At 50.0% G+C, this 19,200-nt stretch overlaps 2 protein-coding genes across 3 annotated transcripts; one reads left to right on the top strand and one right to left on the bottom strand.

The window, feature by feature from the left end:
* The first annotated feature begins 1,475 nt into the window (after window positions 1–1,475).
* Cdh24 (cadherin 24) lies at window positions 1,476–10,370 on the top strand. Of its 2 annotated transcripts, XM_076848168.2 has the most exons (13): window positions 1,476–1,676; window positions 1,862–2,156; window positions 2,330–2,449; window positions 2,523–2,690; window positions 2,861–3,048; window positions 3,516–3,769; window positions 5,095–5,231; window positions 5,573–5,674; window positions 7,604–7,725; window positions 7,809–7,920; window positions 8,161–8,409; window positions 9,180–10,175; window positions 10,261–10,370. In XM_076848168.2, exons 1-12 carry the CDS (start codon window positions 1,476–1,478, stop codon window positions 9,677–9,679), a joined length of 2,448 nt encoding a protein of 815 aa, XP_076704283.1. In that variant the 3' UTR covers window positions 9,680–10,175; window positions 10,261–10,370. The 2 variants fall into 2 exon arrangements, with proteins under 2 accessions (XP_076704283.1, XP_076704284.1); XM_076848169.2 differs by lacking the exon at window positions 5,573–5,674.
* Window positions 10,371–14,145: 3,775 nt separating this feature from the next.
* On the bottom strand, window positions 14,146–15,048 carry Psmb11 (proteasome subunit beta 11). Its single transcript, XM_076848167.2, has one exon. It carries the CDS (start codon window positions 15,046–15,048, stop codon window positions 14,146–14,148), a length of 903 nt encoding a protein of 300 aa, XP_076704282.1.
* Between the last annotated feature and the right edge of the window lie 4,152 nt (window positions 15,049–19,200).

The following is a 19,200-nucleotide window of genomic DNA, read 5'->3' as shown; positions in this document are numbered from 1 at the left end:
CCCTATTTCTCTTCACCCTCCTTCTCTCTGCCTGTTTGCCGTCTCTTCCCGTTCCCTCTCCCAATCTTCTCTCCCTCTTGTCCTGTCTTTTCCCATCTCTTTGCCTTTTCCTTCCTCCACCTTTCTCCCCTTTCCTGTCTTTCTCTTTTCCCTTTCCCGCTCTCCTTTCCCTCCCCGTTGACTCCCTTTCCGCTCTTCCCTTCCCGCTATCCTATTTCCCACTCCTCTATACCCTTCCTTCTCTCTTTCTCGTCCCGCCTCCCTCCCTGGTCCCCAGTTTCCCTCTGGCCTGTCTTCCCTCGGGAGCAAACGGACTGTCAGGTGTGTGTCTGCTCTGGGGGAGGAAGGGCGGAAACGACAGCTACCTGAGGAGGCCCCCCAGGAGGAGAGAGGAGAGAGAGAACGGGGGAAGGGTCCTCTCCCTAGCTCCCTTCCCGCAGCTTCTCCCTACCTCTTCAGTTCCTGGCTGTTCCCTCTCCCAGAATGAAGTTCCCAAGGCCTGATATAACACCAGTGCCTTCCCCCGCCCCCCCCCCAATGCACACATGCTGAAAGCCCCTCTGCACCCCAACCAGCTCCCAAGACTGGTACCTATGACTTCTCTCTGCTTTTCAGATATCATCTCTCCATATCTCTCCCTCTCCCCCACCAACCTGCCATTCTGTGTCTCTCTCATCTTGTCTCTGTCTCTGCTGGACAACCCCCGAGTCTTGGGTCCAGCCATCAATCACACTGTCTCTGGCCCCTGTCTCTTTGCCTGGCCTGAAACCTTGTCCCCTGTCTTCTAGATCTGGCTCCCACTCTGCCTCATGAGACCAATCCCCCTTCAAAGGACTGCAGCTGGCATTGTGGGTTGGAGATGGGATCTGGAAAGGTGGGGGCTTCCCATAGGGGAGGGATTTTTATGGGCTCTCAACCTGTCCTTAGACTGCACTCCTTGTCATCTCTCTGCCTGACCCTATAGACTTTAAGGCCACACCTCTGAATCTAACCCCTTAATTCTAAACCCTTTCTCTGGTAGTCCCCCCTCCTCCAGTCCCCTGGCTACATGCCTGAGGTGGGAGGAGGATGGGGGCAGGATTTGGGATTCCAAACCATCCCAACATCTCCTCTTCTGTTTTCCTCCCCAGCTTTTCTACTCAGAGTTGACTGGTCAGAGATTTGTCAGTTTGGAAGGCTGGAGGTGAATACAGGCAGAGCCTGGGTGGAGGGAAGGAGCAAACTGCTCTCTGCCTTAGTCTGGGTTCTGGGCATTGGGGTGTCTTGGTTTTCTGGAGATCTGGTCTTTAGAATTTTGGGGAGGAATATGGTTTAGGGTTTCCTTGACCCTGAGCAGCTACCTGTCCTACAGGTGTGGATCCATGGGGTAGCCCCACTGCATCTGCCCCTCCACCCCAGCCAGCTCATGGGCCACCTGGCCCAGCCCAGCCTCAGCACTCCCGGCCAGTGAACAGAGCCCTGGCTGGAATCCAAAAATGTGGGGCCTGGTGAGGCTCCTACTGGCCTGGCTGGGTGGCTGGGGCTGCATGGGGCGTCTGGCAGCCCCAGTTCGGGCCTGGGCAGGGTCCCGGGGGCGCCCAGGGCCTGCACTACTGCGGACCCGAAGGAGCTGGGTCTGGAACCAGTTCTTTGTCATTGAGGAATATGCCGGTCCAGAGCCCGTCCTTATTGGCAAGGTAAGGATTAGCCCTTCCCATGTCTTCTCTGACTACTTTGTCAGGCCCTTAGGCCCCGCCCTGCAACTTTATCACTTCTGCAATGACCTTGGTCCTTCAGGATTCCCAGCCCTCCACCCAAACCTAGACTTAACCCTCTTTCCCTGCACTGGGAGCCCTCTGCTATTTTTCCCTGACTCCTACAGCTGCACTCAGATGTTGACAGGGGTGAGGGCCGCACCAAGTACCTGCTGACCGGAGAGGGAGCAGGCACTGTATTTGTGATTGACGAGGCCACAGGCAATATCCATGTCACCAAAAGCCTGGATCGAGAAGAGAAGGCACAATACGTGCTACTGGCTCAAGCTGTGGACCGAGCCTCCAATCGGCCCTTGGAGCCCCCATCAGAGTTCATCATCAAAGTGCAAGACATCAATGACAATCCACCTGTGTTTCCTCTCGGGCCCTACCATGCTACAGTACCTGAGATGTCCAATGTTGGTGAGCACCCCCACTCTGAATGCCCCACTTGCAGTCAATAGGTGCCCATTCACCTCTCCTTCCTCCTTTGCTGTCTGCCCCAGAATTCAGCTCCTTTAACTCAGCCTCCCTCACATCTGGGACCCCTCATCTGGCCCTACTGCTGCTGAGTGGGGTACTGGGATCCCCCACAGGGACATCAGTGATCCAGGTGACTGCTCATGATGCTGATGACCCCAGCTATGGGAACAGTGCCAAGCTGGTATACACAGTGCTGGATGGACTGCCTTTCTTCTCTGTGGACCCCCAGACTGGTGAGGATGGAGCTCAGGACCCTGGTGGGCAGTCCCCAGGATAGACACCCCCTGACCTAGTATCTCTCCCTAGGAGTGGTGCGTACAGCGATCCCCAACATGGACCGGGAGACCCAGGAGGAGTTCTTAGTAGTGATCCAGGCCAAGGACATGGGCGGCCACATGGGGGGGCTATCAGGCAGCACTACAGTGACGGTCACTCTCAGCGATGTCAACGACAACCCCCCCAAGTTCCCTCAGAGTAAGGGGGCAATACTGTGCTTGAGCTGTCCCTTGACCACCCCACCCCTACAGCCTCTAAAGAAACCATCCGTCCTCACCCCGACCCCAGCCCACACCCTGGGAGAAGGAAATGCTGGGGTTAGGGAAGAGGGCTGACTCTAAGAATGTGTCTGTCTCCATCCTCCCCAGGCCTGTACCAGTTTTCCGTGGTGGAGACAGCTGGGCCTGGCACCTTGGTGGGCCGGCTGCAGGCCCAGGACCCAGATCTGGGGGATAATGCTCTCATGGCATACAGCATCCTGGATGGGGAAGGGTCAGAGGCCTTTAGCATCAGCACAGATGCCCAGGGTCGAGATGGGCTCCTCACTGTCCGCAAGGTTAGCCTCCTGATTATTAACACATGCAGACTCTGCTGGATGGGTAGCTCAGTGCTAGGGCACTTATCATAGCCTGTGTGAGGCCGTGGGTTCAATCCCCAGCACCACCTGCAGACTCAAGTACTTCTGCCTCACCCACTGGGCACATTTCTAACTGGTCTCCAAGAACACACTCAGGACCCTTATGTTGGAGCACAGAGATCATGGCCATCTCATCATTCGGGTGAGGCCCGGGGGCCTAGAAAGGGAAAATGACTGACTCACGTTGTTTGATAAGTCTTCAGTGGATCTGGGGAAAGCCCTAGAGTCACAATACTATGTAATGTGCTGACCATTAGGCTACAGCCCTCCTAGAACCACCTCCCTCAGCACCGGGTGCATATAGGGAAGGGACTCCACCTTCTTCCAGCTCACACTGGACCTGCCCTGGTTTCCTCGTGCCTCACTTACTCTCTATCTCACCATAGCCCCTAGACTTTGAGACCCGCCGCTCTTACTCATTCCGTGTAGAGGCCACCAACACACTCATTGACCCAGCCTACCTGCGGCGAGGGCCCTTCAAGGATGTGGCTTCAGTGAGAGTGACTGTGCAAGATGCTCCAGAGCCACCTGCCTTCACCCAGGCTGCCTATCACCTGGCAGTGATGGAGAACAAGTCTCCAGGGACCCTGGTGGGCCAGGTCTCAGCAGCTGACCTAGACTCCCCAGGCAGTCCAATCAGGTGAGCTGGGATGTGGGCTAGGGGAGGGACAGAGCCTCCGGAGAGGAGCACAGAGGTGGGTTCTTTCCACCCAAGGATATGCCCCTTTTACCTTGCCATAGGTCATACTTCCCAGCAAGACTGTCCCACCTGTGGCCTGCCTTGCTGATCTGCAGACCTAAGTCCCAGGGAAGGGCTGAAGGGCCTGGCTAACCACTGCCCATCCCTGGGCAGGTTATAGTGGCACCTCCCAGTGGTAGTGCAGGCAAATGTAATTTTCTTTTTCTTTTTTTTTTTTTTTTTTTTTTTTTTTTTTTTTTTTGGTGGTACTAGGGATTGATCCTAAGGGTAGTCTATAACTGAGCCACATTCCTAGTCCTTTTAATTTTTTTTTTTTTTTAATTTTGAGACAGTGTTTCACTTAGTTGCTGAGGCTGGCCTGGAACATGCAATCCTCCTGCCTCAGCCTCCCAAGTAGTTGGGATCCAGAGCATTGCTTCTCTATCAAGCCCGAAAATGGCATGTACTACCACACCCTGCTAAGTATAATCTCATTTGATAAGTGGATTTCTATTGATCCCTCCCTAAGTGCTTCACATTTTACCTACTGGATAACATTTAATTTTCACATCAGCCCTATTAAGTAGGTGTTACCATCACCAGTTGTTTTAGAGGCCAGCTGTAAGTGGTTAAGCAATTTGCCAACAATAAGTGGTAGGGCTGAGATTCTAATCTATCTTGAGAACAAGCTATTCTTTACACCTGCATGGCCAGCATCTCTGTCATTGGGAGGGAGATGTTGGTGTTATTCCCATTTTGCAGTTAAGTAAAGAGAAGTCAGACAATCTAGCTGGGGAATATAGCTCAGTTGCTGGGGATATAGCTCAGTTGGTAGAGTGCTTGCCTCACATGCACAAGGCCCTGGGTTCAATCTCCAGCACCTGAAGGGAAAAAAAAGGAGGAGACAGTCTGCCCAAGGCCACACATCTGGTCCAAAGCAGAGCAGGGCTGAAACACAAGTCTTTGTGTCCACACAATGGAGCCCAGAAATCTGAAAGACGGGTAGTATAATCCACTTTCATCTTTTTCTGTATCTCTTTCTCCACTTTCACAAAATAGAGTCCCCCTGAAACTTAGGACAGGTGTATAATGGGTGGTGAACTCCTGGGAATATTTGCCTTTTAAGGAGACTCCAACATGAATTATGGCTCTGGGTGCAGGGGGCAGGCTCTGCTCAAGGAACTTGGGCCCTCTGCCCAGATGAGCCATGAGGTCCAACAAGGTGCCCAGGAGGGAGGAAATCAAGGGAGGGAGGGCAGCCACCGACATAGCCCCATCTTCCTCAGATACTCCATCCTCCCCCACTCGGATCCAGAGCATTGCTTCTCCATCGAGCCCGAAGATGGTACCATCCGAACAGCAGTACCCCTGGACCGTGAGACTCGTGTCTGGCACAACCTCACTGTGCTGGCCACTGAGCTTGGTGAGGAGTCCTGGGCCCCTGAGGAGGCAGCATCCTGCTGGCAGAGGGGCTGTCCTTGAGCATGTGGGTGGGGAAGGGCAATGACTGCCATCACACCTTCACCAGTGTGTCCAGTTCCTGGGTCCTTAGCCTGGATCCTCACCTCCAAGCAGGCCTCCTGTCTCCTGGGCTGGGCTGGGCTGGGCTGGGCACAGTCGGTCTCCCTGAGCATTCTTCTGTCCCTAAATGTTCCCCTTCACCTGACTTGCACAAATTCAGAGCATAGAGCCAGTGGGTCTTGCTTCAGTGAGCCCTACCTCTCCTTCCCTATGCATCTGTCTACCCAGTACATTCGGCTTCAGGCTGGAGCTGGGGGCCAGAAAAGGGCTGGGCACCTCCTTTGGCAGCTAAGGAGGAGTTTACTAGCAGCCTCTCCCAGAGAAGGCCTGGTGGAAGCCCTCAAGGTAGGGGAGGAGTGCCAGCATCATAGGTAGGCTCTTGTGCCTCTCCCTCAGGCACCCAGTATGGCCTGGGGAGACAGGGAATCCTCCCTCCCTTCTGTGAACAGTCCCTTACCTCCTTCTTGTGCCTCTACTGTCTTCATACTCTATATCAAGGTTGGGACTGTATATGAAGATGTTTGTGTATGTCAGTGAAGAGCTATAAGTATGTGTACATGTGGGTAGAACTCTGGTATGTTTATAAATCCATATGTGTGAAAAATATATGTACACACCTACACACAATTTGTGAGTGTATATATATATATATAACTGGAAATGTGTTAATGATCAACTATCTAGAATTTTATTGCTATTATTTCTGCATATGTGTGATTGGATGTATATAGTTGTATATGCAAGTAGTTGTTTGTATATACTGTATTGTGTACGTGTGTTTGTGGACAGATAATAATGATTTATTACTTATTGTATATCAGGCACTATTTTAAGTACCAAAAATGGATTAATTTAGTTAATCATCACCACACATTATAAGGGAGATATGATTTTTCCCCATATTTAAATGAGGAAACTCAGGCAGAGAAGTTTAGTAGCTTCCCAAGGTCATACAAAGATTAAGTGGTGGAGCCATCTGACCCAGTCGGTCTATAGTCTGAGCAGTTCTCTTCAACCATACTGGCTTTCATGTGTGTTTAAGTGCATGTGTCTGAGTTTGTGTTTCTGTATAGGCAACTGTGTGCTATCTGGCAGTGCTATGTCTGTGCTTGTAAGGATGGCCTTGTGTGTGTGTGTGTGTGTGTGTGTGTGTGTGTAGACATACATCATATGACTGTGCCTGCTTTCCTGTATATGTAGCTGTGTATGTATGTGTCCTCCTCGTTGTCTTCTCACCTTCCTGCCATTCCTGCTCCTACCCCTACCCAGTACTGGCTAGCATCCCTGGGCCCATCCTACAGAGAAGGAGTGGACTGTTTCCCATCCTGTCTCCAGGCTCTATCCCAGGCAGTCCACTCAGCCTTCCCTGCCAAGGCTATGACTTCAGCCCCTTTGGCCAGGGCCAGCCAGCTCTCCCCCTGCCTAGGGAAAAGACTAAAGGAATTGGGAGGCTCAGCCTAGGAGAGATGACAGGTGCACCTCTGCATTCTCTCCTGGATGTCTTAGCAGTGGAAAACAAGGTAGATTAATGGCGGGGAGCCACTTGATGAAGGGGATGGATGAATAGGGGGCCTGAGTCTGGCCATAATGGCCAGGCCATCCTGGCTTTGCACTTTGTAGACCATGAAGCTTCTTCCCCACCAAGGTCAAATCTAAGTAATACTTATTGCTACACTATAGCCTCCCAGATCTCTGACGGAGTGTGTGTGTGTGTGTGTGTGTGTGTGTGTGTGTGTGTGTCCATTCATTGGTGCTATGTGTGGTCACTGTGCGTGAAAATGCTTTCTTTGGGCCCTAGGTATGTGAGCGGGGGTGGCACTGCATGTACTGTGTATATAAAACATCTGCTTCATGTATGTTGTATTTGTTTTTAACACTCATTTTGAATATGTGTTATGAATGTGTTTGTATATTTCATGACCCTTGTCTGCATACAACCTGTATGCACCCTCTACTTACTTTTCATATGCTCTATGTGTCCTGCATGTGGGTTATTGTGTACATATATCATGGGTACTGTATTTGTACTACATATATCTTATGTACTGCAACTATCTCGGGTACTACATAAATATTCTATGTACTTGGCAGTGTTGTTCCACTTGCTTCACAATGTGGTTTGCTGCTACTTGGTTATTACATGCTTATTTCATGTATTAAATGTGCATGCTGTGTGTTTCATGTGACATCCATGACCACACACCATGTATGTTTATGTGTAAACTTTGTTATGTGTGCATATGTGGTGTGTATGTGTTGGTGTTCTGGCTTCAGATAGCTCCGCACAGGCCTCCCGTGTACAAGTGGCCATCCAGACCCTGGATGAGAATGACAATGCTCCCCAGCTGGCTGAGCCCTATGACACCTTTGTTTGTGATTCTGCAGCCCCTGGCCAGGTGAGCAGCTGAGGCAGGTGGGTTGGACTCTCAAGGCGTCTCTCAAGCAGCACTCCATTCAAGGCCATTTTTCTTCCTCCCAGTTGATTCAGGTTATCCGGGCCCTGGACAGAGATGAAGTCGGCAACAGTAGCCGAGTCTCCCTTCAAGGTCCTCTGGGCCCTGATGCCAACTTTACTGTCCAGGACAACCGAGGTGGGTGGCCTCCTGCAGCCATAACCATGCCCATGCCTGACTCTCCCTCCTCTCCTCCTCTACCACCCCAGCCTAGCCTGCCTGACCCCTGCCCCTGTCAGGCATTCCACCCAACGGAAGGTAGGTTTATACTCATTTGCTCTTTGCAAACCTTGCCATGGGAAGCTGGCTTTAAGGGCTGGACTAATCCTACCAGGAAGATGTCCCACAAGGTGCCCCAATACCTTCCCTTTCCCACAGATGGCTCCGCCAGCCTGCTGCTGCCCTCCCGCCCTGCTCCACCCCGCCAGGCCCCCTACCTGGTTCCCATAGAACTGCGGGATTGGGGGCAGCCAGCACTGAGCAGCACTGCCACGGTGACTGTCAGTGTGTGCCGCTGCCGGCCTGATGGCTCCGTGGCATCCTGCCGGCCTGAGGCTCAGCTCTCACCTACTGGGCTCAGCACTGGTGCCCTGCTTGCCATCGTCACCTGTGTGGGCACCCTGCTTGGTGAGTCAGGCCACTGTGGGCCATAGATCCTGGCCTGAAGGGGAATGGAGAGGAAACAGCTCCCTGGACATAGGGCTTTAATTGACCCCTAATGCCAGGATTTTCCCACTACCTAATGTATCCAAGAGAAAAGTTCTATCTTCATGTCCCTGATCTGCCAATCCATAATGACAGTAACAAACCATAAGAATTATTTACTGAGCTCTTACTCTGTGCCAAGTGTGGTGCTGGGCACATCACTAGTGATACTTAATTTTTATCTTTTCAATAACCCTAAAAGGTAAATAGATTTTCTCGAGTTTTTGTTTGTTCATTTATTTCTTGGTGCTGGGGATTAAACTCAGGAGTAGTATTCCATTGAGCTACATCCTCAGTCCTTTTATTTTTTTATTTTTGAGATAGGGTCTCACTAAGTTCCTGAGGGTCTCACTAAGTTGCTGAGGCAGACTTCTAACTTAAAATCCTTCTGCTTCAGCCTCCAGAGTAGCTGGGATTACAGACATGCACCACCATACCTGGCAGTTTTCTGTTTTCCACATAAGTAAGCCAAGGGTCAAAGAGATTCAGAAGAGTTAAGTGACTTCCCATGGTCACACTGCAAGTGAGAAGTGAAGTCAGGATTCAAAGCAAAGATCATCAGATGTCAAACCTAGGATTTGCGATCCCTAGGCCACTGTGCCTTCTCTTCCACCTGACCTGTCTGTGTTTAGCATAGAAACGCTGCTCTGTTCCTGCTGTTGGCTCAGAGGCCTGTGTGCACTCTCCTGCAGCCCTAGTGGTGCTCTTCGTGGCCCTGCGGCGGCAGAAGCAAGAAGCACTAATGGTACTTGAGGAGGAGGACGTCCGGGAGAACATCATCACCTATGATGACGAGGGGGGCGGTGAGGAGGACACGGAAGCCTTTGACATCACAGCTCTGCAGAACCCTGATGGGGCTGCCCCACCAGTTCCTGGGCCACCAGTGCGTCGCGACGTGCTGCCCCGGGCCCGGGCTCCGCGCCAGCCCCGACCACCGGGTCCTCCTGACGTGGCCCAGCTGCTTGCATTGCGGCTGCGTGAGGCGGACGAGGACCCCAGCGTGCCCCCCTACGACTCGGTGCAGGTGTATGGCTATGAGGGCCGGGGCTCCTCCTGCGGCTCCCTCAGCTCCCTGGGCTCTGGGAGCGAGGCCGGTGGCACCCCTGGCCCGGCCGAGCCCGTGGACGACTGGGGTCCGCTCTTCCGCACCCTGGCCGAGCTATATGGGGCCAAAGAGCCCCCAGCCCCCTGAGCGCCGGTGCTGGCCCTGCCCGCCGCGGTGGGGCAGCCAGTACAGGTCCTCTGAGTGAGCCCCACAGGGTCCAGGCAGGCCGCAGCAGCCAGAGGCCTCAGGCTTCCTCCCGTCCCTGTGTCCCTCCTTCCTTCCCCCGGGCTCCCTTGCCCTTACCTCCCACTTGGAGGGATCTCTCTCCAGGGATCTCTGTCAGTGCCACTTTCCCTTTGTCCTGGTCTGGGTTTTATGGCTCTGACCCTGAACCTCTGTTCTCTCACTGTGATTCCGCTTTCTCTGTGACTGTTTTGTCTCTGTGATTCTAAAGCTCTCACATACTGTCTCTCTTGCCCACAAATATGCTCTGTGTCTGTCTCCCACCCACACTTCCCCCTCTCTGAGTCCCTGTGACTGGCTTTTTTTGGTTTTGGTTTTGGTTTTCTGTCGTCCATCCCAAAAGCAAGAGAAACTTCCAGCCACTGCTGCCCACCCTCCTGCAGGGGATGCTCTGCCCCAGGTCAGTGTCTCTAGACAGCTTGGCCAGGGGTGGATTGAAGCCCTTCCCTAATTTCTGCCTCTCACTGCTGCTCCTGTCCTAACAGACCTGCCCGCATGGTTCCATCCATCACTCATGGCCTCATCCTGGCTCCACTGGCCTCCAGCAGAAGGAGGGAGCCAGCCTGCCTCCCAGGGGGAGAGCTCCAGCCCCCACGTGGCCGCCTCCCTGGAGCTCTGCCCAGCTGTCAGCCTGCCCTGGGCATCCCAGCTCTGGGCATTGTCTTGTGTGCTTTCCAGGCCCCAGGGAGAGGGGGAGTAAAGGAGGAGGCAGCTGGGGAAGGGGAAAGAAGGAGGAAGGGGAGGGGCCTCCATCTCTAATTTCATAATAAACAAACACTTTATTTTGTAAATCCAGAGGCCTGCTTCTGTTTCTGCACTCAGGTTTCTGGACAGAGCTCCCTTTGTACTAAAGGATGGAAGGAGAGGCCTAAACCTATACCTGTCTAATTCATTCCTTCTCCTTGGGGGATTTCAGTTCAAGACCCTCTAGGTAGAAGAGAGTTTGGGTCACTGCATTCGGAGAGCAAGGAGATAATGGATGCACCCCCACTCCTACTACCAACTCTCCCTGTTCCCTCTTATTATCAGACTGTCTAAGAAAGTGAAAATGTGAGGACTGGCAAGAGGGGAAGGTGGAGCTGGGCACCTGCAATCTCAGTGACTCAGGAGGCCAAAATGAGAAGTGAGAAGATCACAAGTTCAAGACCAGCTTTAGCAACTTAGTGAGACCCTAAGAAACTTTGTAAGACCCTGCCTCAAAAAATAAAACGTTGCTGGGCGTGGTGGCGCATGCCTGTAATCCCCGTGGCTTGGGAGGCTGAGACAGGAGGATATCGAGTTCAAAGCCAGCTTCAGCAACTGTGAGGCACTAAGCAACTCAGTGAGACCCTCTCTCTAAATAAAATACAAAATAGGACTGGGAATGTGGCTTAGTGGTTGAGTACCCCTGAGTTCAATGCCCAGCACCAAATAGAAAAAGAACTTGGGGCGGGGGGCTGGGGATATAGCTCAGTTGGTAGAGTGCTTGCCTCGCATGCACCAAGTCCTGGGTTCAATCTTCAGCACCATGTACCCACACAAAAAAAAATTGGCAAATCATACTGTATGTTAATTGTGCTTCGATAAAATTTACACAAAAATCATTTTTAAAAAAGAAAAAAAATAAGAACTTGGGATGATTAATTGGAAAAAAAAAAAGAACTGGGGATGTGCAATGCTCAGTTGGTTGAATGAGACTGCTTGCTTTGCAAGTACAAGGTCCTAGGTTCAATCCCCAGCACCACTAAAAATAAATAAATAAATAAATAAAACCACTTAGGAATTACTGGAGCAAAGAAGAGATGACTCATGGCCATTCCCAAGTATTGAGATATTGGAATGGGATGTTGGCTTTGCCTGTCCAGCTCTCCCCATGCCCTCCAGAGGTCCTCCTCCAACTCAAAATTCACTTAGAGGAATTTTCCCTCTAATTTTTCCCCCTGATATTGGGGATCAGATATTGGGACTCAGTCCTAGGGGTACTTTACCACTGAGCCACATCCCCAGAACTCTCTTTTTTCTTTTTTTCCTTTTTTAGCCAGATCTCACCAAATTGATGAGTCTGGCCTCCACCTAGTGATCCTCCTGTATTGGCCTCCTGACTCACTAGGATTACAGGCATGAGTCCTGCCTGGCTTCCTCTAAGTTTTGACAGGGCACAGGGAAACAGACTTGTCAGCAAGACCTATGGGCTTAAGTCTGGCTTTAAATACCTCATTTTTTGGAAGGACAAAACCTGTCAAAGTGAAAGGATGGACAAGACTGTGGGAAAAGAAGGGAGGGGAAAAAAGGGAAGAAGAGACAAGAGAAGGAGATGCAAGAAGAGGGGACTCCCCTCCAGTTCTGCTCTCCTGGGTTCAGTCTGCTTTGTCCAGTTTGGAAAAGAGAGGGGCACAGAAGATCTCAGGGGAGCCAGTGTGGTGGCACATTCCTATAGCCCAGCTCCTTGGGAAGCTGAGGCAAGAGGATCATCAATTTAAGGTCAGCCCAGGCAACTTAGATCCTCTCCCAAAATAAAATAGAAAGGGGTGGAGACGTAGCTTAATGGTAGAGCACCCCTGGGTTCAATCCCTAGTACTGCAAACAAAAATAAATAAATAAAATCCAGGGGTACAGGTTGTGTGCAGTCTGCAATAGCATTCCCAGCACCCAAACCTCCTGGGGAGTGGGCAAGGAGTAAAGAAGGTTGCTGTGGAAACCACTGGCCAGATTCTTTGACCCTGGCTTGAAGCACATCCCCCTATACTGGGCAACTTTCTGTGGCCCCCTTCCCTATCACAAGTCTTCCCTGACTGTCCCCATGGTTTTCCTTTCAGGGCCTCCTTGATCTTTCCTTCCTGTCTACCAGACACCTGCTCAGGCCCAAAGTCTGGAGGTTTCCTCCTGTCTGGCCAGCGCCTGCTTGGAGGAATTCTTAGCCTGGGATACCAGTGTGTTCAGGAGGGAGATAAAGCAGCTGGAAAGCTTTATGAGTGGGGTAAGAGGAAAGTTTCAGTCACCTTCCTTTAGGCCCCATGCCCTAGGCCAAGCCTGCTTTCCCTCCTGGCCTGGGAAATGGCAATGGTCCTCCTGGAGCTGTCATCCAGGTCAGGGCCCACTGGGTAGTAGGAGGGAAGTCATGAGAGACACAATAGGAAAGACATAGCACCTCCTTCATTCTCCAGAGGGAGCATCAGAAAGGAGATTCTGGAAAGGGGAGAAGGAAGAGGAAGTCTGGCAGAGGCAATGACAGGCCCAGGAGGGTGGAGAGCAGGGGTGGGCTCAGAGGGATAGCTCTAGGCCTTAGCCAGATGAGATGGGTGGGGGCAGCTTACCTGAGTTCACCCCTCCAGGCCCTATGGGTTCATTCATCCCAAGCCACAGGTAGGGGATAGGCCCAGCACCTCTCTCCTTCCCTATCACTCCCCAGAAGCCTGCAGGGAAGAGAGCAGAGGTCCTGGGAGGGGAGACTGTGCAGAAAGCACAGGCTGTGGGCCAGGTGTGGTGGCAAACACTTGTAATCCCAGCAGCTCGGGAAGCTGAGACAGGAGAATTGTGAGTTCAAAGCCAGCTTCAGCATCTTAGTGAGGCCCTAAGCAACTCAGTGAGACCCTGTCTCTAATAAGATATTAAAAAGGGCTGGGGATGTGGCTCAGTGATTAATCTGCCGCTGGGTTCAATCCCTAGTACCAAAAAAAAAAAAAAAAAAAAAAAGCACAGGCTCTTGAGGAGGCTGAATGTAAGCCCCCTTGCTGCTACCTATTGTGTAACCCAGGCAAGTCACATAACCCTGTGAATCTGATCTCCCCTTTGTTAAGTGAGGAACATTTCACCTCAAAGGCTGCCATAAGAACTGCACTTAGAAGAGAAATCATCATAGTTATTATAGTCAAGGCCCGGGGGCAGGGCTGCTGAAACAGCCCTTCACCACCAAGGGGCGTCCATCACTGCACCAGCCCCAGGAGCTGCTTCCCTGCTGGCTGTCCTACCTCACCAGTGTGAAAAAGTGACCAAGAGAAAGAGACAAACACTCTAGAACTGAGATAGAGGACAAAACAGGAGAGAATAGAGATTGGGAATGGGCTGGGGAAACAGAGAAAAGGATGGCAAGAAAAGAATAAGGTCTAGCACCTAGCACAGCAGCTGGTGTGCAGTAGGCAGGCAGGAAGAGTTTGCCAGGAGTTAGCTTGGAGCCAAGAAAGAAGCAGGACCAGCCCACTGGGTGTCAATAGGAACATGTTAGACACCTTTAATAACTCCAGGAGGAAGAAAGGGTGGAGACTTGGAACAAATGAAGCAGGCAACCTAAAAGGGTTGGAGCCAGTGCGGAGAGGCTGCTCCCAGCAGAGTTCCCCACTGCTGCCTCCCCTACCACCCACCCTGAGCATGGGTTCCCCAAGTTCTGCTACTTTTCACAGTGTCTCAGTTTTGGCTGGCATCCTGGAGTCTTCTGGTGACAGCTCCCCTGGTCCTGAAGAGATTTTTCCACATTCCCCAGCTCTGTGGGGAATGTTAGACTCAGGATGGGCCTGGTTGGTCTTCCCTTCTGGCTCTGGCTCTGGAAGCTTCTGCAGCTCCATGTACAGCACACAGGCATCATTGCGTGACACGTATTCCCATCCACTTTCCCGCACATGGAAAAGGTCAACTGAGCCTCCTGAGTAGGCATCACGGTGGGTGGCGTGGGCCACAGCGCAGCGGGCCAGAGCATAGGCTTCCTGGATGGTCATGTCATAGTGGTAGCTGCGGTCTAGCACACCATAGGCATAGGGAGATCCGGAACCCACAGAGAATATGTCCCCCTGCAGGCGGGTACCATCACTGTAGACATAGAAGAGGGCAGGGCCAGAGCGGTCCCAACCACACAGGGCAGTGGCCACACACAGATCCAGCCCCCGGTAGCGGGACATCATGACTGACAAGAGCTTGGCTGCACTAGCCACACTGGGCAGCTGACCCTCCCTCAGCTCCCGAAGCCGCAGCTCCCGCTGTAGCACTCGGTACCATGTGGCGCAGTCAGCGGAGGTACCAGAGGTGGTACCCAGGAGGTGCTGGTGCACAGGGATGACCTTTCGCGAGGATGGACAGGCCACATAGCTGCCACAGGAGGAACGTGTGTCGGCTGCAGCGATGACTCCGTGTCGGAAGCGGAAGGCCAGGGTGGTGGTGCCATGGGCTAGCCTGGGGCCATGCATCTGCAGGAAGGTTTTCAGGTCACAGCCACGAGGTAGAGCCCAGTCACCAGCCTGAGGCAGGTGAGTGGATGGTCCCTGGGTTTCAGGGGACTGCCACTTACACACATCCTGAAGAGCCATCCTCGAGGCTGAGTGAAGGTTGGAAAGAGCAGGACAGCAATTTGTGTTCTGGGGTCAAGTAGGGAAAAAGGGACGCTACAGGGAAGCTGGGCTGCAGCCAGAATTGGTGAGCAAAGCATGTGAGCTGAAGCTTCATTTCTCCCCAACCCCAAAACAGGCTTTGAATTAGCTGGTTGGAACAGCCTCCTCTTCCTCAGAGGGGAGATAGTATGAGGCTATGGAGTTTCCAGCAGTGGGAGGGTGCTACCCATCAGTCAGACCTTCACTTTCTGCTGCCCATGATGCATCTGAGAGTCACCCACAGAGTCTCCTGTCTGTCATCCTGTAATTAACTAGAGGAGAGGAGCTGGGGTGACTGCAAAGGAAAGTAGACACAAGAGAAAGGAGCCGAGCTGGGTCCTGTGTAGGACATTGGGCATGCAAAGACAAATAAAGGCCTGTCACTAGCCTGAGAGCATTCCCAGCCTAGGAGGAGTCAAGACAACTCAGTGCTCTGAGAGATTCAGAATAAAATGTTGTGGAGCCACTGAGGCAGGAGACCTTGATGTTGGGAACTCTCTTCAGAGATATGAAACCAGGGAACTCTCAGCTCCCGAAGGCTTAGCTCATACTTTCAACTAATGGGCAAGATGGAAGAAAAATAAATGAGCTGAGGCAGGCAGAGGAGAAAACGGCTCAAATACTTTCCAGAAAGGCAGGTTACAGAGGAATGAGGGTGAAGGGAAACTAGAACCTGGAGGTCTCATTCTCCTCCATTTTGGGGCTGAAGATATCATTCTATCTATACATAAGAATGGCATTCTTTGCCAGGTGTGGTAGAGTATGCCTGTAATCCCAGTGACTCTGGAGGCTGAGTCAGGAGGGTCACAGGTTCAAAGCCAGCCTCAGCAACTAAGCAAGGCCCTAAGCAACTTAGCAAGACCCTGTCTCAAAATAAAAAATAAAAAGTGATGGTGATGTGACTCTGTGGTTAACACCCCTGGGTTCAATCCCTGGTACCAAATAAATAAATACATAAATAATTTTTTAAAAATGGCATTCCTGGGCTGAGATCGTGGCTCAGTGGTAGAGCACTCACCTAGCATGTGAGAGGCACAGGGTTCGATTCTCAGCATCACATAAAAATAAAATAAGAAAATAAAGATATTGTGCCCACCTATAACTAGAAAATAAAAAATAAAAAGACTGAGTCTTGGACTTAAATTTTTAAGATAGACAGCCACCTCCCTAGACAGAAACATTATCTGATATGGGCCAAGAGGAGAGGCTGTGGGTTTGTTTGAGAAGCAGTGGGAACCAGACCTCCTTTTTTTTTTTTTTTTTTTTTTTATTTTTTAGTTATCGGCGGACACAACATCTTTGTTTGTATGTGGTGCTGAGGATCGAACCCGGGCCGCACACATGCCAGGCGAGTGCGCTACTGCTTGAGCCACATCCCCAGCCCGAACCAGACCTCCTTTACAAAGCCATCTTGGACCCCCCAACCTCACACCAATCGATACTGACCTCCTTCCCTATCTCTGAACTATAGCACTTATCATTTGTACTTCTCCTTTGTAGAGTCCCTCCATAAGTAGTGACCTTGGAGAAAAGAAGTAATCTAAGGTAAGTCAGGAACAGATTACAGAGACTTTCATTACCATGTTGAAGGTATGAACTTTATAGGACCTTTTTTTTTTCTCCCCCTAGTACTGGAGATTGAACGTATGGCTTCAAACACACTAAGCAAGGGTTCTATCACTGAGTACATTCCCAATGTTTTTTTTTTTTTTTTTAATTTTAATATTTACTTATTTAGTTAGTTTTTCGGGGACACAACATCTTTGTTTGTATGTGGTGCTGAGGATCGAACCCGGGCCGCACGCATGCCAGGCGAGCACGCTACTGCTTGAGCCACATCCCTAGCCCGCAATGTTTTTTTTTTTTTTAATTTATTTTTATTTATTTTTAGTTGTAGGTGGACAGAATACCTTTATTTTATTTTTATATGGTGCTGAGGATCGAACCCAGTGTCTCACGCATGCTAGGCAATCGCTCTACCACTGAGCCACAACCCCAGTCCTCAATGTTTTTTTTTTAACATTTCATTTTGAGACAGGGTCTTTTTAATTTACCTAGACTGGCCTTGAATTTCTATTTTCTTTCCTCAATGTCCCAAATAGCTGGGATTACAGGCATGTGCTATAATATCTGACTATAGGATTTATTTATTTATTTGGTACTGGGCATTTAACCTAGAGGTAATTTACTACTGAGCTACATCCCCAGCCTTTTTATTTTTTATTTGAGACAGAGTCTCACTAATTTTCTTAGGACCTCACTAAATTACTAAGGCTGGCCTTTTACTTGTAATCCTCCTGCCTCAACCTCCTGGGTCTGGAGGACATTTCTAAGCAGGTAAGTAATAAGATCAAGGTGATGTGTTGCCTATTGAATTAAAGAGTGAGAGTTTAGGCCCAGAAAATCAGTCAGAAGAATTTTCCAGTAATTCAAGTGTGAGGAAATAAGAAGTCAAGGTGATATCAGATTTTGTGTGTGTGTGTGTGTATGAAAGAGAGAGAGAAAGAGAGAGAGAGAGAGAGGTACTGGGGATTGAACCCAGGGCCTTGTACATGGGAGGCAAGCACTCTACCAACCAAGCTATATCCTCAGCCTCCAGTATCATATGTAATGAAAAAGAATGTGAGAAACATCGCAGAGGGAGGATCAAAAGGACCTGACAATTCACTGGATGTGAAGGAAAGGAATGGGAGTTGTTGAAGATAAGCCAGGGCTTCAAGCCTGTGACTGGAAAAACATTATTGTCATTCGTTTCAAGTGTTCAATTGGCAAAGGTATATTGAGCACACAGTGGGCACAGAGATCAATAATGAACAAATTCCAGTCTTTAAAACCTCACAATCCATAGGAGATAAATGCACACTTCTTTTGCAGTGCTAGGAATTGAACACAGGGGTGCTCTATCATTGAGCTACATCTTCAGTCCTTTCATAAGTTTTTATCTTGAGACAGGGTCTTACTAACTTGCCCAGGATGGCTTTGAAATTGTGATCCTCCTGCCTCAGCCTCCTGAGCAGCTGGAATCACAGGCATGTGCCACTATGTGTGACTGAATGCACACTTCTAGCCAGGTAAAATGCAAAAGTGTCTCAAGAGAGGTACAGATGGTATTAGTGGAGAGTGAAAGAAATCAGAAGGAGGACTAGTTGTATTGCAGAGGTGTTTGCAAAATAATAAGTGCTCAATAAACAGAAATACTTTGCATTTTCCATACCATCCATGTGTGAGACAGATAAAGATCTCCTGCTTAATTATATTCTGATGGTTGAGCTCTGAAAGGGTTGTCCAATTTCAGCATTAATAATACAGCACATACAGAGTCTGTTCAGGAAAGGAGGGAGCTGAGTTGGGCATCAGAGCAAAGTAAAATTTAGATGTTGATAAGATGTTGCTGCTAGAATCCAAAAGGAAGCCCAGACACTGATTTCATGGAACCATAAAGCAGAAGGAAACTTTTCATACATATGCCCACTTCTTGACTTGTTATAGTTCCCAAGAGTTGAAAAATCAAGGTGGGTAAAGGGAGGAAACAGGATGAAATGCAATCCTGAAAAAGAGCCTCCTCTTGGTAAGCTGACTGAGAGAATCTCTTGGTACATCTTTATGGAGTCTCAACTCTCCTCCAGGAGCTGAGATAGTAAATTACTATTGACTCAATTATTCAGGTGCTAAAATGATAATCTAGTTTATGGATTCACCGAGCCCTTTTTGCTTTTCCTTATTTTTATATCTGTCTTTTAGGCAATCCATTACTTAAAATCTCCATGCCCAGGTATAAATAAAGAGAATATTGAATCTAAAAATTGATTATTGTTAAATAACAGTTGTAATGCAGCGAGTAACGCTATCAAAAGAACAAGAGGCATAGCACTTTTATTCTGTTGTGCTTTTTACCACAAACTATTGTGGTTTAACTAATACAACAGGGAAATGCCCTCAGAATAGATAATTATTTTACCCAGTATTAGGGAGTGCCCTGAAACAAAATGGCAATCTCAGTCTCATTAACAGGGTGCTGAAGAAATAGGACTGTGACGTGCAGTCCTGACTCAGGGCTGGATGGGAATGACTTACTGATGAGAGACCAGAGCT

This window comes from Callospermophilus lateralis, chromosome 3 (assembly GCF_048772815.1).
Source record: "Callospermophilus lateralis isolate mCalLat2 chromosome 3, mCalLat2.hap1, whole genome shotgun sequence".
Lineage (NCBI taxonomy): Eukaryota > Metazoa > Chordata > Mammalia > Rodentia > Sciuridae > Callospermophilus > Callospermophilus lateralis.
Note: the sequence above shows the minus strand (reverse complement) of the source record. Positions and strands in the feature narration are given on the sequence as shown.

Bases quoted from the DNA above. Each gene is read 5' to 3' on its own strand.
- Psmb11 (XM_076848167.2), bottom strand. From the start codon at position 15,048: ATGGCTCTTCAGGATGTGTGTAAGTGGCAGTCCCCTGAAACCCAGGGA.
- Cdh24 (XM_076848168.2), top strand. From the start codon at position 1,476: ATGTGGGGCCTGGTGAGGCTCCTACTGGCCTGGCTGGGTGGCTGGGGC. The intron at 2,691-2,860 runs GTAAGGGGGCAA...CATCCTCCCCAG, and splicing joins CCCCCCCAAGTTCCCTCAGA to GCCTGTACCAGTTTTCCGTG. The intron at 3,049-3,515 runs GTTAGCCTCCTG...ATCTCACCATAG, and splicing joins GGCTCCTCACTGTCCGCAAG to CCCCTAGACTTTGAGACCCG.